Below are 15,463 nucleotides of genomic sequence, written 5' to 3' on the forward strand. Positions count from 1 at the left end.
AAACTACTACATTCGCACTTGTCCCCTTTTCCCTTGTAAAGTGGAACTATACAGGCACTCCTCCAGTCCTCTGGCACTCTACCCTCTCTCCAGCAAACATTAAATAACCTCACCAGCCAGTCCACCATCACTGTACCTCCTTTTTTTTAGACATTCTGCATGACATCCATCCAGACCAGGTGCCTTACCTGCTTTCATCATCTTAACAACTGCCTTCACCTCATCCTTCCTTATTTCTCCTCCATTCTCCTCACTCATCATGGTCATTTTCTTAGCATTTCCCACTGCAGCTATCTTTCCCTCCCTATCCTCCTTCACATTTAGCAACTCCCTAAAATATTCTGCCCATCTTCCCCTTACTGCCTTCTCTTCCATTATCATCGCTCCATCTGCACCTTTTACCTTTTCTTCTCTACTTGATTTGCCTCCTCTTCCTCTCTTAATTTCTTTCCAAAACATCTTTTTATTACTTTCAAAATTTTCTGTCATACTCTTACCCCATTTCACATCTGCTCTCCTCTTTGCCTCCTTTACCTTTTGCTTTACTTCTCTTTTCTTTTCTTTGTACCTCTCATATGACTCCCTCGTCCTATTTTGTAACCAATCTGTGAAAGCTCGCTTCTTCTCTTCTACAACATTTTTTGTTTCCTCATCCCACCATTCACTACCCTTCCTTCTATTTCCTCCTGTCCTTATTGTTCCACACACCATCCTTGCACACTTTGTGACTCCCTCCTTGAACCATCCCCATTCCTCCTCCACACCTACCTCTACTCTATCCTTCACTCCCTCCCACTCCTCCTTCAGCTTCTTCTTGTACTCCTTCTCCTTTTCCTTTTCATTTAAAGAGTTCACTCTAAGCACCTCCCTACCTTTTGTCCCTTTCCTCTTCCTCCATCTATCCTCCACTCTCAACTTACCTTCCACCAAAAAATGATCTGATATTTCCCCACCCTCTCCCTTTAGCACATGTACATCCTTAACTCTTCCTATCATAATCCTATTTACCACTACATAGTCCATTAATGCTCTATCTACCACCCTTCCCTCCACCACCCTCTCCCATGTGTACTTATGCTTGACTTTCTTCCGAAACACTGTATTTGCTATCATCAACTCTCTTTCTAGACACATTTCGAACATCAACTCTCCACTATGATTCTTTCCTGGAACTCCACATTTCCCAACCACTCCATCAATTGGATCATTTCCTACCCTAGCATTGAAGATGGTTACAGATAATGGAGTGAAGTGGGAAGTAAGCTAATTGTTTGTAGACGATACTGCATTTGTGGCAGGGTCAGAGCAGGGCCTAAGGCAGTTAGCGACAGAGCTTGGGAAGGTATGTGATAGGTGAAAGCTGTAAGCTAATGTGGGTAAAAGTAAAGTGATTAGATGTACAGGCAGAGAGGATGGCAGTGAGGTGGAAGAAAGCCTTAGAATACAGAGTCTTGGGAAAATGGATGGTTTTTAAGTATTTGGGGTCACATGCAGCAGGAAATGGAGGAGTGGGGTGTGGAGGTACTTTGTAGATCGAAAGAAACAAGTAAATGCCTTGAGGGATTAAAAAGTGTCACGAGAAAAAGGCATTTGGGAATGGATGGAAAGAGATTATATAAAGGATTGATAATGCCTACAACACTGTATGGGGTGTAGACTTAGAATCTAATCCTTAACATATGATGACACCAATGTCAGCATCATGAGGCACAAATGGGTTTATGAGGATGCCAGCATCGGCATCCTGACTATATTTATTTTGTAGTTGTAACTGAGTGACCCCTGTTTTCTGTGAACATTTTGATAGTATTTTCTGTGGTTACCAGCATTCAAGGTAAAAGAGAATAAATATTAGAGCTGTAACTTAATATTTTCTATTGCATGCATTGTGATGCACCATCGAATCATTGTACATCAGGTAGCCTAATGTGCATGGTAGTAGTTGACTCATATTGAAATGGTTAAAGAGGCAATATGGAGAAGATTAAATGTGTTTGAGATGAAGTGTCTGAGAAGTATGGTAGGAGTTACAAGGTTGGATGGAGTGAGAAATGAGGAGGTGGGGGAAAAGTGCAGGGGTACAAAGGGAGCAGGTAGATAGTGCTGATGAAAGATTATTGGAATGGTTTGGGCAAACTGAAAGAATGATTGAAAAAAAGAGTGTGGAAAGAAGAGGTGGATGGACTGAACTTGAGGGGACAACATAAAATGAGACAGATGGATAGGGTGAAAGGGAAGAGAGAGGGAAGGGAATAGTTTGAGTGGAGAATGGTTGTGTATAATTTCACACAGCCCAAAGGGATTTCTCTCCATCTTCTCTATTTTCTGCATGTGGGGACAAAGAGGGAAAGTTGCAGTGTAAATGAAGCAGCCCTGCTGTGGATGTGATGTGTCTTGCTACATTGCTTCTAACCAGATGAATGAGCAGGAGACAGGGATGACCCATCATCCATGAGGACCTAAGTTGTGAGGTAAACAATGGGTGGAGGATGGGTTTTGAAATGGGCAGGAGTGGGTGCTTGCCTTGGTTGGCTACCTCCCTTACAAGATGGAAGAGACCCTAGGATATTTTCTTTTATGGATTTGGAGAAAGCATATGGTTAGGTTAACATAGAGGTGTTATAAGAGATGGTGCAAATATAATGGATAGGAGGAAGTCTGTTGATGGCAGTAAAAAATTTGAATGTTATGTTGGCTACTGATTTACAAGAACATAAAAGCATGATAAAGTCCTATCACTATTAGTAAAACAAAATGAAGTGATTTCTACCACACATAGTCATATAGTAATTATAATTAACTTACAAGAAATTAGATAAAATACCTGGACACCAAGCTCCCTAGTTGGTACAAGGACAAGCACTCGAGTAACAATATCTTCTTTAGGTTTAAATAACAGTCGTTCAAGGATAGGTAACATGTATGCAGCTGTCTTGCCTGTTCCTGTGGCAGCACACCCACACACATCTCGTCCAAGTAAGGCAACTGGTATAGTGGATCCCTGAATAGGAGTTGGGTGCATGTATCCCATGCTATCTATAGCCTGAAAAGAAGCATTTAACAGAACAACTTAGCAAAAACAACATATAAATTCTCCTTTAATAAAAACAACTTATTTATGCCATAATGTAGTTTTCTCTCAAACCAAACAACCTTTGTGTAATATCCTACTTTCAGTATTGGGCGAGAAAAGTTCATCTCCTGGAAAGTCACATTAGACTCAAGTGGAAGAGCATCTTCAAAAAATTCTTCGTTTTCTGCATTATCATTCTGACCTTTTTTCTTCTTTTTCCGCATTTTCTCTCTTTCTTTCCTCTTCACTTCTGCATCCCTAACAACCACTTGATCTGAGTAAACAAGTAAACACATTATTGAAAAGAGGTGAAAGTACAGAGGCAGCTCTAATATGTTTGGGAAAGACAAGGAATAAGGTGCTAGAAAACTGCAAAATCATCAATTAATGAAATAGAAAATTTTCATGAATCAAAAATGACCACAGTGAGTAGAAAAAGTAAGTAATGAGAATATGAAAAAAGATAAGCATTCAACTGATTGTATCCTGTCACTATGCTGTGAACAGGTCCCCCACCCCACCCCAACATTCCTTTGCAGGGAACCTTACCAGTGGCACTAGGGCTGTATTCACTTGTGCCACACAGGCAAGGCAGGATTTGTCTTTACCCAAACAAAAAAAGCATTTAGTGCCAGGGTCAAAAATACATATAGCAGGAAGGTGCTGAATAGGTTCTGTAATGTGCAATGCCCCAATATTGGATAATATGTTGGACTCGTAAGCAACAGCTATTTCCCTCCCAGTTGAGAGCTCAGAGCTCATGCATGGCCTAATGCTGGTAATGCTGTGACCTTATACACACACATACACATGCCCCAACTCCTTATCCACCAGAGTTGGAGTGCCAGCTTGCAGCGTAGCAATGCTGAATTTTTTCCAACCCTGGACAGGCCTCAAATTCTGATTGCTGAATACTACAACCATCAAACATCCATTCATTCTCCCTTGTATCTCAAATCCTCATGGATGAAGGGTCATCCCTATTCAGAGACAATGCAGCAAGGCACAGTACCCCCTCAGCAGGGCTTGACAGCCAAAGATGGTGTACCCCTACCACTTCATTCCATGGGGAACCCCCCCTATTCCTTCATCCACCCAAGAATTATGCAGGGCAGTTAAGAAGAAATTCCTTAAAGCAGCAGCACTTTCTCATCCATTTACAACCACTCTCCATTATCTCTTACCTACTGCACTTGACCTTCCTTAACAGGCATTCCTTTTGCATCCAATGCCTCCTTCCACCAATTTCTTGGTATTCTTGAGTTCCCACCATACACTTGTTTTCCACACTCTTTATCCTTGTCTATCTTCACTTATTCTTTCCTATCCTTATCTACCTTCTCTTATTCTTTCCTATCCTAGTCTATCTCCCCTTATTCTTTCCATATGCCCATACCATCCCAATACTCTTTTGTTCTGACTAATGCCATACAATTTTATTCAATTCTGAGAATTTTTTAATCAGCAATGGGGTAATCCTGAAATTTTATAGTGTAGCATATCATGGCTGATGCAAAGGATCCACCTTACTTATATATCGCCAGCTGAAAGTAAAGGAGGAAAGCAGTTGCCAAGTGTTAGCTCTCCTTATGTGAAAAGGTAGAGGAAACACATGTTAACTGAGAAAATTTTGACTCTGTCCAGAGAACAGGTGTCAGCCCCTTGAGGTTGTACCTCCAGATAAAGGTGGGGCTGGTGGGTTTTGGAAATTGGCAATAGGAACATGATTCTTTCTGCCTTCCATCTTGATATTTACTAAAGAATAAGTAGTTAAGTACATAAGAATTATACAAAGAATAAATAAATAAATAAATATATATATATTTATATATATACACACACACACATATACCAAGGGCTTTCCCCCCCCCCCTCACAAGAGAGGTAGCCAAAGTCAAAAGGCATGATTCCACTCCCACCCATTCACCCCCCCTCCCTCTCAACTTGACTCTTCCTGGATGATGGGGTATTCCTGCATCTCACCCATTGCCCTGCCTGCAAGTGTGTGTGTGTGTATTTACCAAGTTGTGTTATACGGGAAGGGGAGCTATGCTCATAGTAACCAGTCTTTGTATCTCTTAGCATCTAGTTTGTTCTTAAAATCTTGTATGATTTTTACACACACTATTGCTTCATCCAATTTGTTCCAGACATCCACCACTCTGTGTGGGAATTTTTTTTTTCAGATCTCTCCTATAACTATCCTTTTTGAGTTTCTTTTCATGTTCTCTTGTTTTGCTTTTATCCCACTTTAATAAGTCTTCTCTGTGAAGGACTTCCATGCCTTTCACGATTCTGTAAATGGCCAATAGATTTCTTTCTCTTCTTTGTTCCAGGGTTGGTAGTTCCAGTTTAGACAATCTTTGATTGTATGTCAATTTTGAAAGTGTTGGGGCCATCTTTATCGTTGCTCTTTGGATTCTTTCTAATTTCTTTATATTCTTTTTTGTGACAATTTAAACACCATATGAGGACGGAGCCTTTATTTGTAAGACGTTTCGCTTATTACAGCTTTTTCAAGTACAGGAAAGGGGTGGTCAAATTGGAGAAGTTGTTGCGGCGTAGACCTGGGGGGCGACCATTTCCTCAATGCAGTCATGAAGGAAGTTCCACCTTTTCCACAAGCTATAAGCCTTTCTCAAAGCACGTGCATAGCGACCGTATAAAAGTTCCATTCTGTCCTCGGTGTTGTGAAAATTTTCATGAAAGTAGCAGTTGCCGACAAGACTGACGAGTTAAACACCATATGAGGACGGAGCCTTTATTTGTACGACATTTTGCTTATTACTTGAAAAAGCTGTGATAAGCGAAACGTCATACAAATAAAGGCTCCATCCTCATATGGTGTTTAACTCGTCAGTCTTGTCGGCAACTGCTACTTTCATGAAAATTCTTTTTTGTGCTGGGTGTCCATAGTGTACTCCAATCTTGGTCTTATAGGTATGACTAATAATTTTTTTTACCATTACTTTGTAGCGATGCTACTATTGGTGAAGAGAAAAAAGTTTTGGTGAGTTCGTCTCCTTTATTATAAGGTACGAGTGAACTGATTTTACATGCGGCAGAAGCCGATATATATACTGTGTGGGCAAGTTACCCGTGGTGCGTAATTAAGTCATTGCACTGGGTTAGGTTGGGTCAAGCAGGGTCACGCTGGCAGAGAAGCGTCAGGTCCTGGACATCAGTCACGTTCCCTGCCACGTGACTTGTCGCGGCTGTACAATACGCCCCTCTTAAATTTGCCTTGGCTTAATGGGGCGTCCTGCACGTGAGAATTTGGTGGGTGGAGTGTCGAGGTGTGCCGGTTTTAGGCGGTCGATGGAAACCCATTCTGACCTGCCGGAGATGGAGATGCGGAAGGTCTTGTCTTTATGCTCAAGGACAAGATGGGGGCCAGTGTAGGGACGGGTGAGTGGTGGGGTGTGAGCGTCCGTCCTCAGGAAAACGTGCATCGAGGTGTGGAGGTGTTTTGGGAGGTATTCCTTCACCTCCCGGTGATGTGTCGGCACACATGGGGCAAATTTGCCGACAGTGTGTCGAAGCTGTTGCAGGCTCTCGGGAAACTCCTGTGGAGGGAAGAATTATGTGGGCACGACGAGGGTTTGGCCGAAGACCATCTCTGCTGGAGACACGTTGAGGTCGTCCTTGATGGCTGTCCGAAGGCCAAGGAGTATCCATGGTAGCTGGGGTAGCCAGGAGCCATTGTTGCAGCGTGCCATAAGAGATGCTGTGAGTGAGCAGTGGGTTCGCTCGACCATGCCGTTGGCTGCGGGGTTGTAGGAGGTAGTGTGGTGGACTGTAGTACCCAGGAGTTCAGCGAGAGTGCCACAGCCGCGACGTGAAGCAAGTTCCTCGGTCGGAAGTGACGTGTTCCGGGAGGCCAAATCTGGCTATCCATCCACTGAGAAATGCTGTAGTGCAGGATGAGGCGGTACTATCCTTCATGGGGATGACCTCCAACCAGCAGGTCGATCTATCGATGGCGGTGATGGCCTTCCGACAGGGGGAGTGGGCCGACGACGTCAACATGATTGTGTGCGAAGCGTCGTCGGGGCTGATGGAATGATCCGATGGCTGATTCAGTGTGGCGATGAATTTTGCTTTGCTGGCAAGGCAATGCAGGATCTGGCCCACTCCTTTGCATCCTTGGAGATGCTGTGCCAGATGAATTTCTGCTTCAGGAGCTTCGCAGTGACGCGCCCTGAAGGGTGAGACAGGCCGTATATTAAATTGAACACTTGACGTCGGAAGGCAGCTGGGATGAGGGGTCGTGGGCAGCCGGTACTGATGTCGCAGAGGATGGTGTGGTTGTCATGAAAAGGGACGTCTTGCCACTTAAGGGATGTGATGGATGTCCTGTAGGCAAGTGTTTCAGGATCCTCACTTTGCTCTCTGGCAATAGCTGCATAGTCGAGGCCGAGTTGAACTGCGTCGATGGCTATTCGGGAGAGGGCGTCTGCGACGAGGTTGTTTGTACCGGGGACGTGCCTGATGGTGCAATTGAACTCGGCGATGGCGGAGAGGTGGCGGCGCTGTCTGGCAGACCAAGCGTCCTGTTGTTTTGTGAAGGCATGCACCAGAAGTTGATGATAAATGAGGAGCCCTCGAGGAAATGGCGAAAGTGGCGGACGGCATGGTGGATGGCGAGGAGCTCTCTGTCGAAGGTGCTGTAGTTGAGCTCGGCCTTGGAGAGTTTCCTGCTGAAGAAACCGAGGGGTGTAGGTCTGCCACTGAGGGTTTGTTTGAGCACACCCCCTATGGTGACATTGCTGGCGTCCGTTGACAGTTGTAGCTGGGCACCTGGTGCAGGGAAGGAGAGAGTGGTGGCACGGACAAGGGCTTTTTTTTTGGCGTTGACGAAGGCAGCTTCCATGGCAGGGTTCCACAGGAGGTCCTTCGGTTTTCCGTGAAGGGCATTATAAAGTGGGTGCAGCATTTGAGTGATGTTAGGGAGGAAACGGTGATAGAAGTTGACCATCCCAATAAATTCCTGCAAGGCTTTGATGGTAGTAGGTTTGGGAAATTTGTCGACTGAGGCGACTTTATCCTGCAGGGGACGAACGCCGTCAGGAGAGATGAGGTGTCTCAAAAATGGGACAGACTTTTTTCCGAAGCTGCATTTGTCAAAGCGGACAATGAGGCCGTTGTCCTGGAGACGCTCGAGGATGGTCCGCAGGTGTTGGAGGTGCTGGTCAGGCGAGTTGGAGAAGACCAGAATATCGTCGACGTAGCAGAAGTCGAGGTCACCAAGGATGCTGTCCATTAGGCGCTGGAAGGTCGCACCTGAGTTTTGCAAGCTGAAGCAGGCATAATTAAAGGTGTATGTCCCGAAGGGGGTGGTGAAGGTAGATGGGTCCACTGTCACTCCGAATGGTCACCAGTGTAGCGATGCTACTATTGGTGAAAAGAAAGAGGTTTTGGTGAGTTCGTCTCCTTTATTGTTAGGTACGAGTGAACTGATTTCACATGCAGCGGAAGCCGATATATATACTGCGTGGGCAAGTTACCCGTGGTGCGTAATTAGGTAATTGCACTGGGTTAGGTCGGGTCAAGCAGGGTTGCGCTGGCAGAGAAGCGTCAGGTCGTGGACATCAGTCACGTTCCCTGCCACATGACTTGTCGTGGCTGTACAACTTCATCCAAGTAATTAAAAGCCACCTTTATTGATCTTAGTAAATTGTAGGTTTCTCCGACTATTTTGTTTTCTTCCCAATGTTTAGTCCATCTACTTTTAACGACTTTTTCACATATTTTAGCTATTGTGCTTATAAAGGAGACCAGTCTATATTTTGTTGGGTCTTCCTTATCTCCCTCTTTATATATTGGCGCATTATTGGCATTTTTCCAGTCTTGCAGTACTTTTCCTTCTTTGAGTGAGCAATCTATTATCTTAGTTCATCATTCGTTCATCAATACATTCTTTTAGTATCCAATTTGCAATTCCATCTGGGTCATGTGATTTTCTGACATTAAGGTTTATTAATTAGTCCCTTATTTCTTTTTGTGTCACAATTATTTCTTTCATGGGGAGGGGGGGATCTTTCTCCCTTTCCTTCATCCCATTTGTGTGTATTTTCACTTGTGAATACAGATTTAAATGTTTGTCCATAATTTTAGCCATTTCTACATCTATACATTTCGCATTCCCTTGATGTAGTTTCACTATTTCCTGTTTATCTTTTAATTTACCATTTACATATCTGTAGAATAATTTAGGTGATCCTTACATTTGTCTATTATGTCTTTTTCATAGTTTCTTTTTTTTCCCAGCATATTTCTACACACTCATTTCTTAGTTTGATATATATTTGCCACTTACCCATTTTTTCCATCTTCTCCAATCTTTGACTCTTCTATCTTTTTCCTCACGACATTTTTTGTTGTACTAGCACTTGATGTACACCTTTTCCTGTTTTTGTTTTGGTATGTGTGTGTGTGCATGCATGTGTGTGTATTATATATCAAAAGGCCAACATAAAGAAGGCTAAGTATAAAATATTCAAAAGACATACCTGGTTTCATCTCATCTTCAGGTATGATTTCATCATCAGAATCATCAAGTAAACCTTCATCATCTTCAACAATTGTTGGTTTTACCTCTTCATCTTCATCATCATCACTGTCTTCCTCTTCATCATTACTTTCTACCTCTTTTTTGATGGGAATTTCTTCTGTTGTACTATTTTCATTGTTTTTAAGCTTTTGTAGCTGACAAAACAGGAAAAAATATTTAGTGTTTAAGAGATAAATCAAACATTAAATCCAGTACATTATACTTATCAATAGCTCCTTTAAGATATTGATGTTCTAAATGAAACCAAATTAACATCTTTACTACATAAGAAACTCTTACCTTTACTTTTTCCTTCTCTTCTGCCCGAACCTTAGCAATTTTGGCATCTGTGTTGACAGTTCTCTTTGGTTTAATATACTTGAAAACATCATCCCATGTGTCTCGTTGATATTCTTTTGTTGAGTCAACAAATTTGAAGTCTGCACAAAACTCACTGCCATACTTGCTCTTTAGAGGTTTTGGGCGTGACTAGAAAAGAAGGAAGGATAGGGCATTCATAAATAAATGCTGATGCATACAATAACATTTACTTGTATGCAGGTTTCATATCCTATACTAGGGGTAGTGACTACATAACTATATGTAGTCAATACTTTAAAGACTTTTCAAGACACCTCTATGTACCAGTCATATATCTTTCATCTGTATGTATATATATACATATATATATATACATATATATACATATATATATATATTTATATATATATATACATATATATACATATATATACATATACATATATATACATATATATATATATATATATATATATATATATATATATATATATATATATATATATATATATATATATATACACACATACCAAGGGCTTTCTCCCCTTTGCAAAGAAGGTAGCTGAGTCAAAAGCCACATACCCACTCCCACCCATTGCACTCCCAACTACCACCCTTTCCTCCCTCTCATCTTAGCACCTCATGGATGACAGGTCACCCCCTATCCTACCCACTGCCCTGGGTCAGATGTAATACAGCAAGACACAGCACATCCAAAACAACTGCTTCACTAAATTAGCAATCCCTCCCTATCTCCTCATGCAGAAAAAAAAACCTCCCCATCTCCTCATGCAGAAAAAAAAGAGAGAAATCCCTTTAGGCTGCATCAAAATATCATCAACACAACCACTCCCTAATCAATCCCTTCTTTGCATCACAGTATCATCTATACACAGTCATTCTCCACTCACCCATCTCCCTTCTTGGTTCAACAGACATTGCCCTCTTGCTGAATGCCTCTTTCACCCCATCCATCCCTCTCATCCTTGGTCATCCCCTCAAGTTCACTCCATCTGCCTCTGCCTTCCACACCTCTTTTACTAATCTTTCTTTAGTCATTCTTTCCATGTGTCCAAACCATCCCAACACTCTTTCACCAACCATATCTGCCACCTCTTGTTCTACCCCTGCTCTCCTCATTTCTCACTCTATCCAACCCTGTAACTACTACCATACTTCTCAGACATTTCATCTCAAACATATTTAAACTTTTCCTCTCTGCTTCTCTTAAATTCTAAGTCTCTGCCCCATACAGTGACACTGGCACAATCATGCCTTCATATAATCTCTTCTTTTCATCCATTCCCAAATGCCTATTTGTCATTACATTTTATAATCTCCCAAGGCACTTACTTGCTTATTTCAGTCTACAATTTACCTCCACCATGACTTCTCCATTTCCTACCACATAAGACCCCAAATACCTAAACCTATCCACTTCCTCCAACCTCTCTCCTTTAAGACTTACTTTGAACTTGCTGCCATCCTCTCCCCTTGTACATCTCATCACCTCGCTTTCACCCACATCTATCTTGAACTTTCTATCACATATCTTCCTAAACTCCATCACTAACTCCCTTAATCCCCCCCCTGACCCTCCCACAAGTGCAGTGTCATCAGCAAACAACAACTGGGTCATCTCCCACTTTTCCCCATTTTCTTTAACCATCTCCAATCCCCTACCCATTACCCTCACATTTACCTCCCACACCATCCCATCCATGTACACAATGAACAGCCATGGCAACATGACACATCCCAGATGCAGCCCCACCTTTACCTCAAACCACTTGCTCTCTCCATCATTCATCTATTAAAGAAAAACCTCTACTTATAGAAGAATGACGAAACACTTTTTTACCATTCCAGTCCCTCCTTTCTGATGACTACAATCTATCACCTGTCTCCACTTTTTTTTTCCAATACCCCTGTGGTAAGTGGGGAATGCCACCACCATGTTCCTATGCACATTGTAAAGGATCACTGAAAGGAATGGAGTAAGGGGACTAGGAATCCTCTCTCTGCATTTTTGTCCTCCAAAGATTTAAGGCAAAGGAGAATCTGGGAAGACTCCAACCTGAAATTTAGTAATCAGGGGCCGTATACACAAAACTTGTTAGCACTAACAAATAGCTGTTAAGGGTAACAAATTCCTGTTAAGGCTAACATTTAGCTGTTAAGCACTAACAGTGAATACAGAAAACTTGTTAGGGCCTTAAAAGTACTGTTAAGATAAAAGTGCTGAGGAGGACTATTAAGCTCTTAACAAGTTCCTGTTAGTAGAGAAGATGGCGGAGCAACAACTACTAAAAAGATGACTGCGAGTTTATCGACAGCGACGGGACATATTTAACGAGTACAATGACGACAAACTCATCAAACGCTTCAGAATGAACCGTGCTGGTATAATAAAAATGGCTGATTTAGTGAGGGACAAACTTCAATCCCGAACAGAACGGAATCGACCACCGAGTCCTGAGACGAAGGTGGCAATTACCCTATGATATTTAGCCACAGGTAAAATGCAGCAGTGACGAATTTGGGACCTCGCAAGCATCAATCAGCCGTGTCATTACTCAAACAATTGATGCACTATCAGAACCAGATATTGTAACTCAGTTTGTAAAATTCCCATTGACTCGCAAAGAAGTGCAAGTAAAACAACCAGAGTTTATGGAAGACTGTAGGTTTCCCGGTGTTGTGGGTACCATAGATGGCACAAACATTAGAATTGGGGCTCCAAGTGTCGATGAACATTTATATGTAAACAGAAAACAATACCATAGCATCAACGTGCTTTGTCATGCCTCCCTCTTATCCTTGTGGTTTAAACTTGGCTTGAATCGCCCATTTATAATTATTTTTTCTCCATAATCACGTTGATCAAGAGGAGTGTTTCCTCTTGCGACCAGTTTGGCTTCCTTTTCTTTTTCTGTGTTTCTTCTGCCATGCCTATGTCCTCTGAAATAATTGTTGAGTCTTCTGTCGGAAGATTTGTCTGTGGCACGGCCGCCTGTACAATGCGCCTTCGTCCAAAAATATCTGTCGTTGGTTAATAAGTACTTCTAAAAACCCATACATACGATATCTATGTGCTATCATGATACTTTATTAATAAATTCTGAACAACTGCATTAATAACACTGTTTTATGTGTGCAATTTTTGATAATACGTCCATTTACATGTTCATAAGCTGCTAACTTCAGCGCTGTTTAGCGGTACTTGACAAACAACTGTTTGCTAGCTAACAGTTGTTAGTTAAGCATTGGTGTATAACTTTTAGTGGTTTTCTATTAGCTAGCAGAGATTGTTAAGGCTAACAAAAAAGTTTTGTGTATACGGCCCCAGGTCTTTGAATGTAGTACAAATTAGAGCAAAAGTGTACCCGTTTGGATATGGTGGTCCAGCAATTTAGCAGAGCTGCAAATTTTCAAAAACCTGTCTACCCCCTCCTCTCAATCAGTAGATGCAACATTCAATCTCTGGATTGGACCCAAAATCCCTACGAACTTCAATTTCCATTTCTTACACATTTTTACACATGAAGAGCTAACAACCACAACCACAACTGAAACTATCAGTTGTTTTAAAAAAACGATTAGACAACTGTATGGATGGAGATGACAGGTGGTGATGAATACAGAGCTGCCTAGTGTAGGCCTTATGGTCTCTTGCAGTCTCCTTTATCTTTATGTTCTTGTGTAATGTTCCTCTTCTACTACTTTTAGCCAGTGACATAGAAACAGACAACACACCAATACAACACAGACAAGAGTCCAAAGTTTCTTCCCAGGGAGATCTATGGGAGACCCAGAAGACTATTGCCAGCTGCTGCAGGAGTGTAAGCAATAACTATTACAATTTGAGGTCGGTATGGTTTCCCACATTTGTGTTTGGAAATATGAATTCAGGTCACCTGCCAGCATGTTGAGTGTGGGGTTGAGGGATACAAAATATAGAAGACAGAAAGCACGTTACGTTACATTGAGTCACTTATGGGTTGAACCAGAGGCTATAGCCACCCTGAGGGCTACTGGATCCCTATGAAGGGTGAGGACTTTATTGTAAACAATGCAACGACAATTTTGTTCCAACTAAAGAAAACATCATCCTCTAGAGACCAAGTAATAACCCTTATGGGCTACACCTCCACACAAGTTCTGAAGATGGGTGTCAGGAAAATTATTTTCTGTAAAATCCATTTTACAGAACCATCATATAAAAATATAATAAGTACCTGTCAATACCCCCACTGCTCTTTATGGTTAATGAACTCCCCATTAAAAAGATTTTGTCCAGGTCAATGCCAAACGATAATTCCCATCTTAGGTTAAATCTATCTATACACCAAGAACTTTTTCCCGCTTAATCTTATCAGGGAAGTAGCCAAATCAAAGGTACCTACTCCCATTCATTCCACTTTCATCCCCACCCTTTCCTCCTTTTCATCATTGGTTAAATGTACATGAAAAATATGAAAAAATTGTATCCAGAACCAATTTAAACCTAGATAATAGAAAAATGTAAATTATAATAAAAAAAAAATGGAAATCAGTTAGTAGTTACCTCATCTTCACTCTCTGAATCAGAATCTGAGAAGTTTTCAATGTCATCATCACTGTGGATTGTTCCTGGGTCAAGGTCCTCTACCTTCCGTTTTTGAGTCATGATTCAACTGGATTAAAAGAAATACAAGGCTTAATTCACGTATCTCAATCTACTGCCTCCAGAACTTTTATTTTAGTAATCATTCCGAATCCTTTCTGGTAGCAATTTTTCAGATCTTTGAATTCTCGGCTTTCACTGCTCTACCACACACTATATCCACAAACAATACCCAAATCTATGCATATATTAACAGCTTAACACCAACGTTAATAAACAAATCACAACATATAATAATGTATTCACTTGACAAGTCCTTCCGCGTGTGCTACTCACATAAACAAAACAGGTAACCATATGTTTCGTTGGCGTAGTGAGCTACATGATAATGACGTATGAATTAGAAAAACTCACGTAGGTAACATACATTTATATTTTCTACATGTGGCATCCATCACTCACAATGTATTAAATGTTAAAAATATCTTCCTGGTAAGGTCAATGTGTATATGTCTTTGTAGCATTTCGTGTTGAAAGCCTTAATGGTATTTAATAAATAATGAATGGTCGTGATTAAACGGCATCATCACCACTAGACAGTGATACTAGTGATACTAGTTTTCGTCATCGCGTCGCGCGCTGGGTACCTAGTGATACTAGTGATACTAGTTTTCGTCATCGCGTCGCGCGCTGGGTACCTTATCAGCCCATAACACTTTCTGTCTCGTGAGGTCGTCCTTTCTGTAATGGATTCGTGACCTCTGACCTCTGACCCCCGTATAAACTGAGCGAGCCTTGTTTACGGAAGGCGGGAACTTAGAAGAGGCGTATGTTTCTCACGTGTCCCCATTGGCCATTTCTCCCATACAGAGAGATTTTTAGCAAATCAAAATTAGTTGTAGGAGGAGCT

The 15,463-nt window shown here is 41.7% G+C and overlaps 1 protein-coding gene across 1 annotated transcript in view; it reads right to left on the bottom strand.

Moving 5' to 3' along the window:
• The window catches only part of Rs1 (Dead-box helicase Rs1), a 28,811-nt gene extending 13,929 nt beyond the window's left edge, over positions 1-14,882 (bottom strand). The window contains exons 1-6 of the mRNA XM_076190726.1: positions 14,860-14,882; positions 14,515-14,623; positions 9,927-10,115; positions 9,586-9,781; positions 3,172-3,347; positions 2,825-3,043 (exon numbers count right to left, since the gene is read on the bottom strand). Of these exons, the coding sequence (XP_076046841.1) occupies positions 2,825-3,043; positions 3,172-3,347; positions 9,586-9,781; positions 9,927-10,115; positions 14,515-14,616 (882 nt within the window). The 5' untranslated portion in view covers positions 14,617-14,623; positions 14,860-14,882. The remainder of the gene's footprint in view (positions 1-2,824; positions 3,044-3,171; positions 3,348-9,585; positions 9,782-9,926; positions 10,116-14,514; positions 14,624-14,859) is intronic.
• Between the last annotated feature and the right edge of the window lie 581 nt (positions 14,883-15,463).

Source organism: Oratosquilla oratoria, chromosome 9 (genome assembly GCF_046742065.1).
Source record: "Oratosquilla oratoria isolate Oo_2021 chromosome 9, ASM4674206v1, whole genome shotgun sequence".
In the NCBI taxonomy this organism is placed as follows: domain Eukaryota; kingdom Metazoa; phylum Arthropoda; class Malacostraca; order Stomatopoda; family Squillidae; genus Oratosquilla; species Oratosquilla oratoria.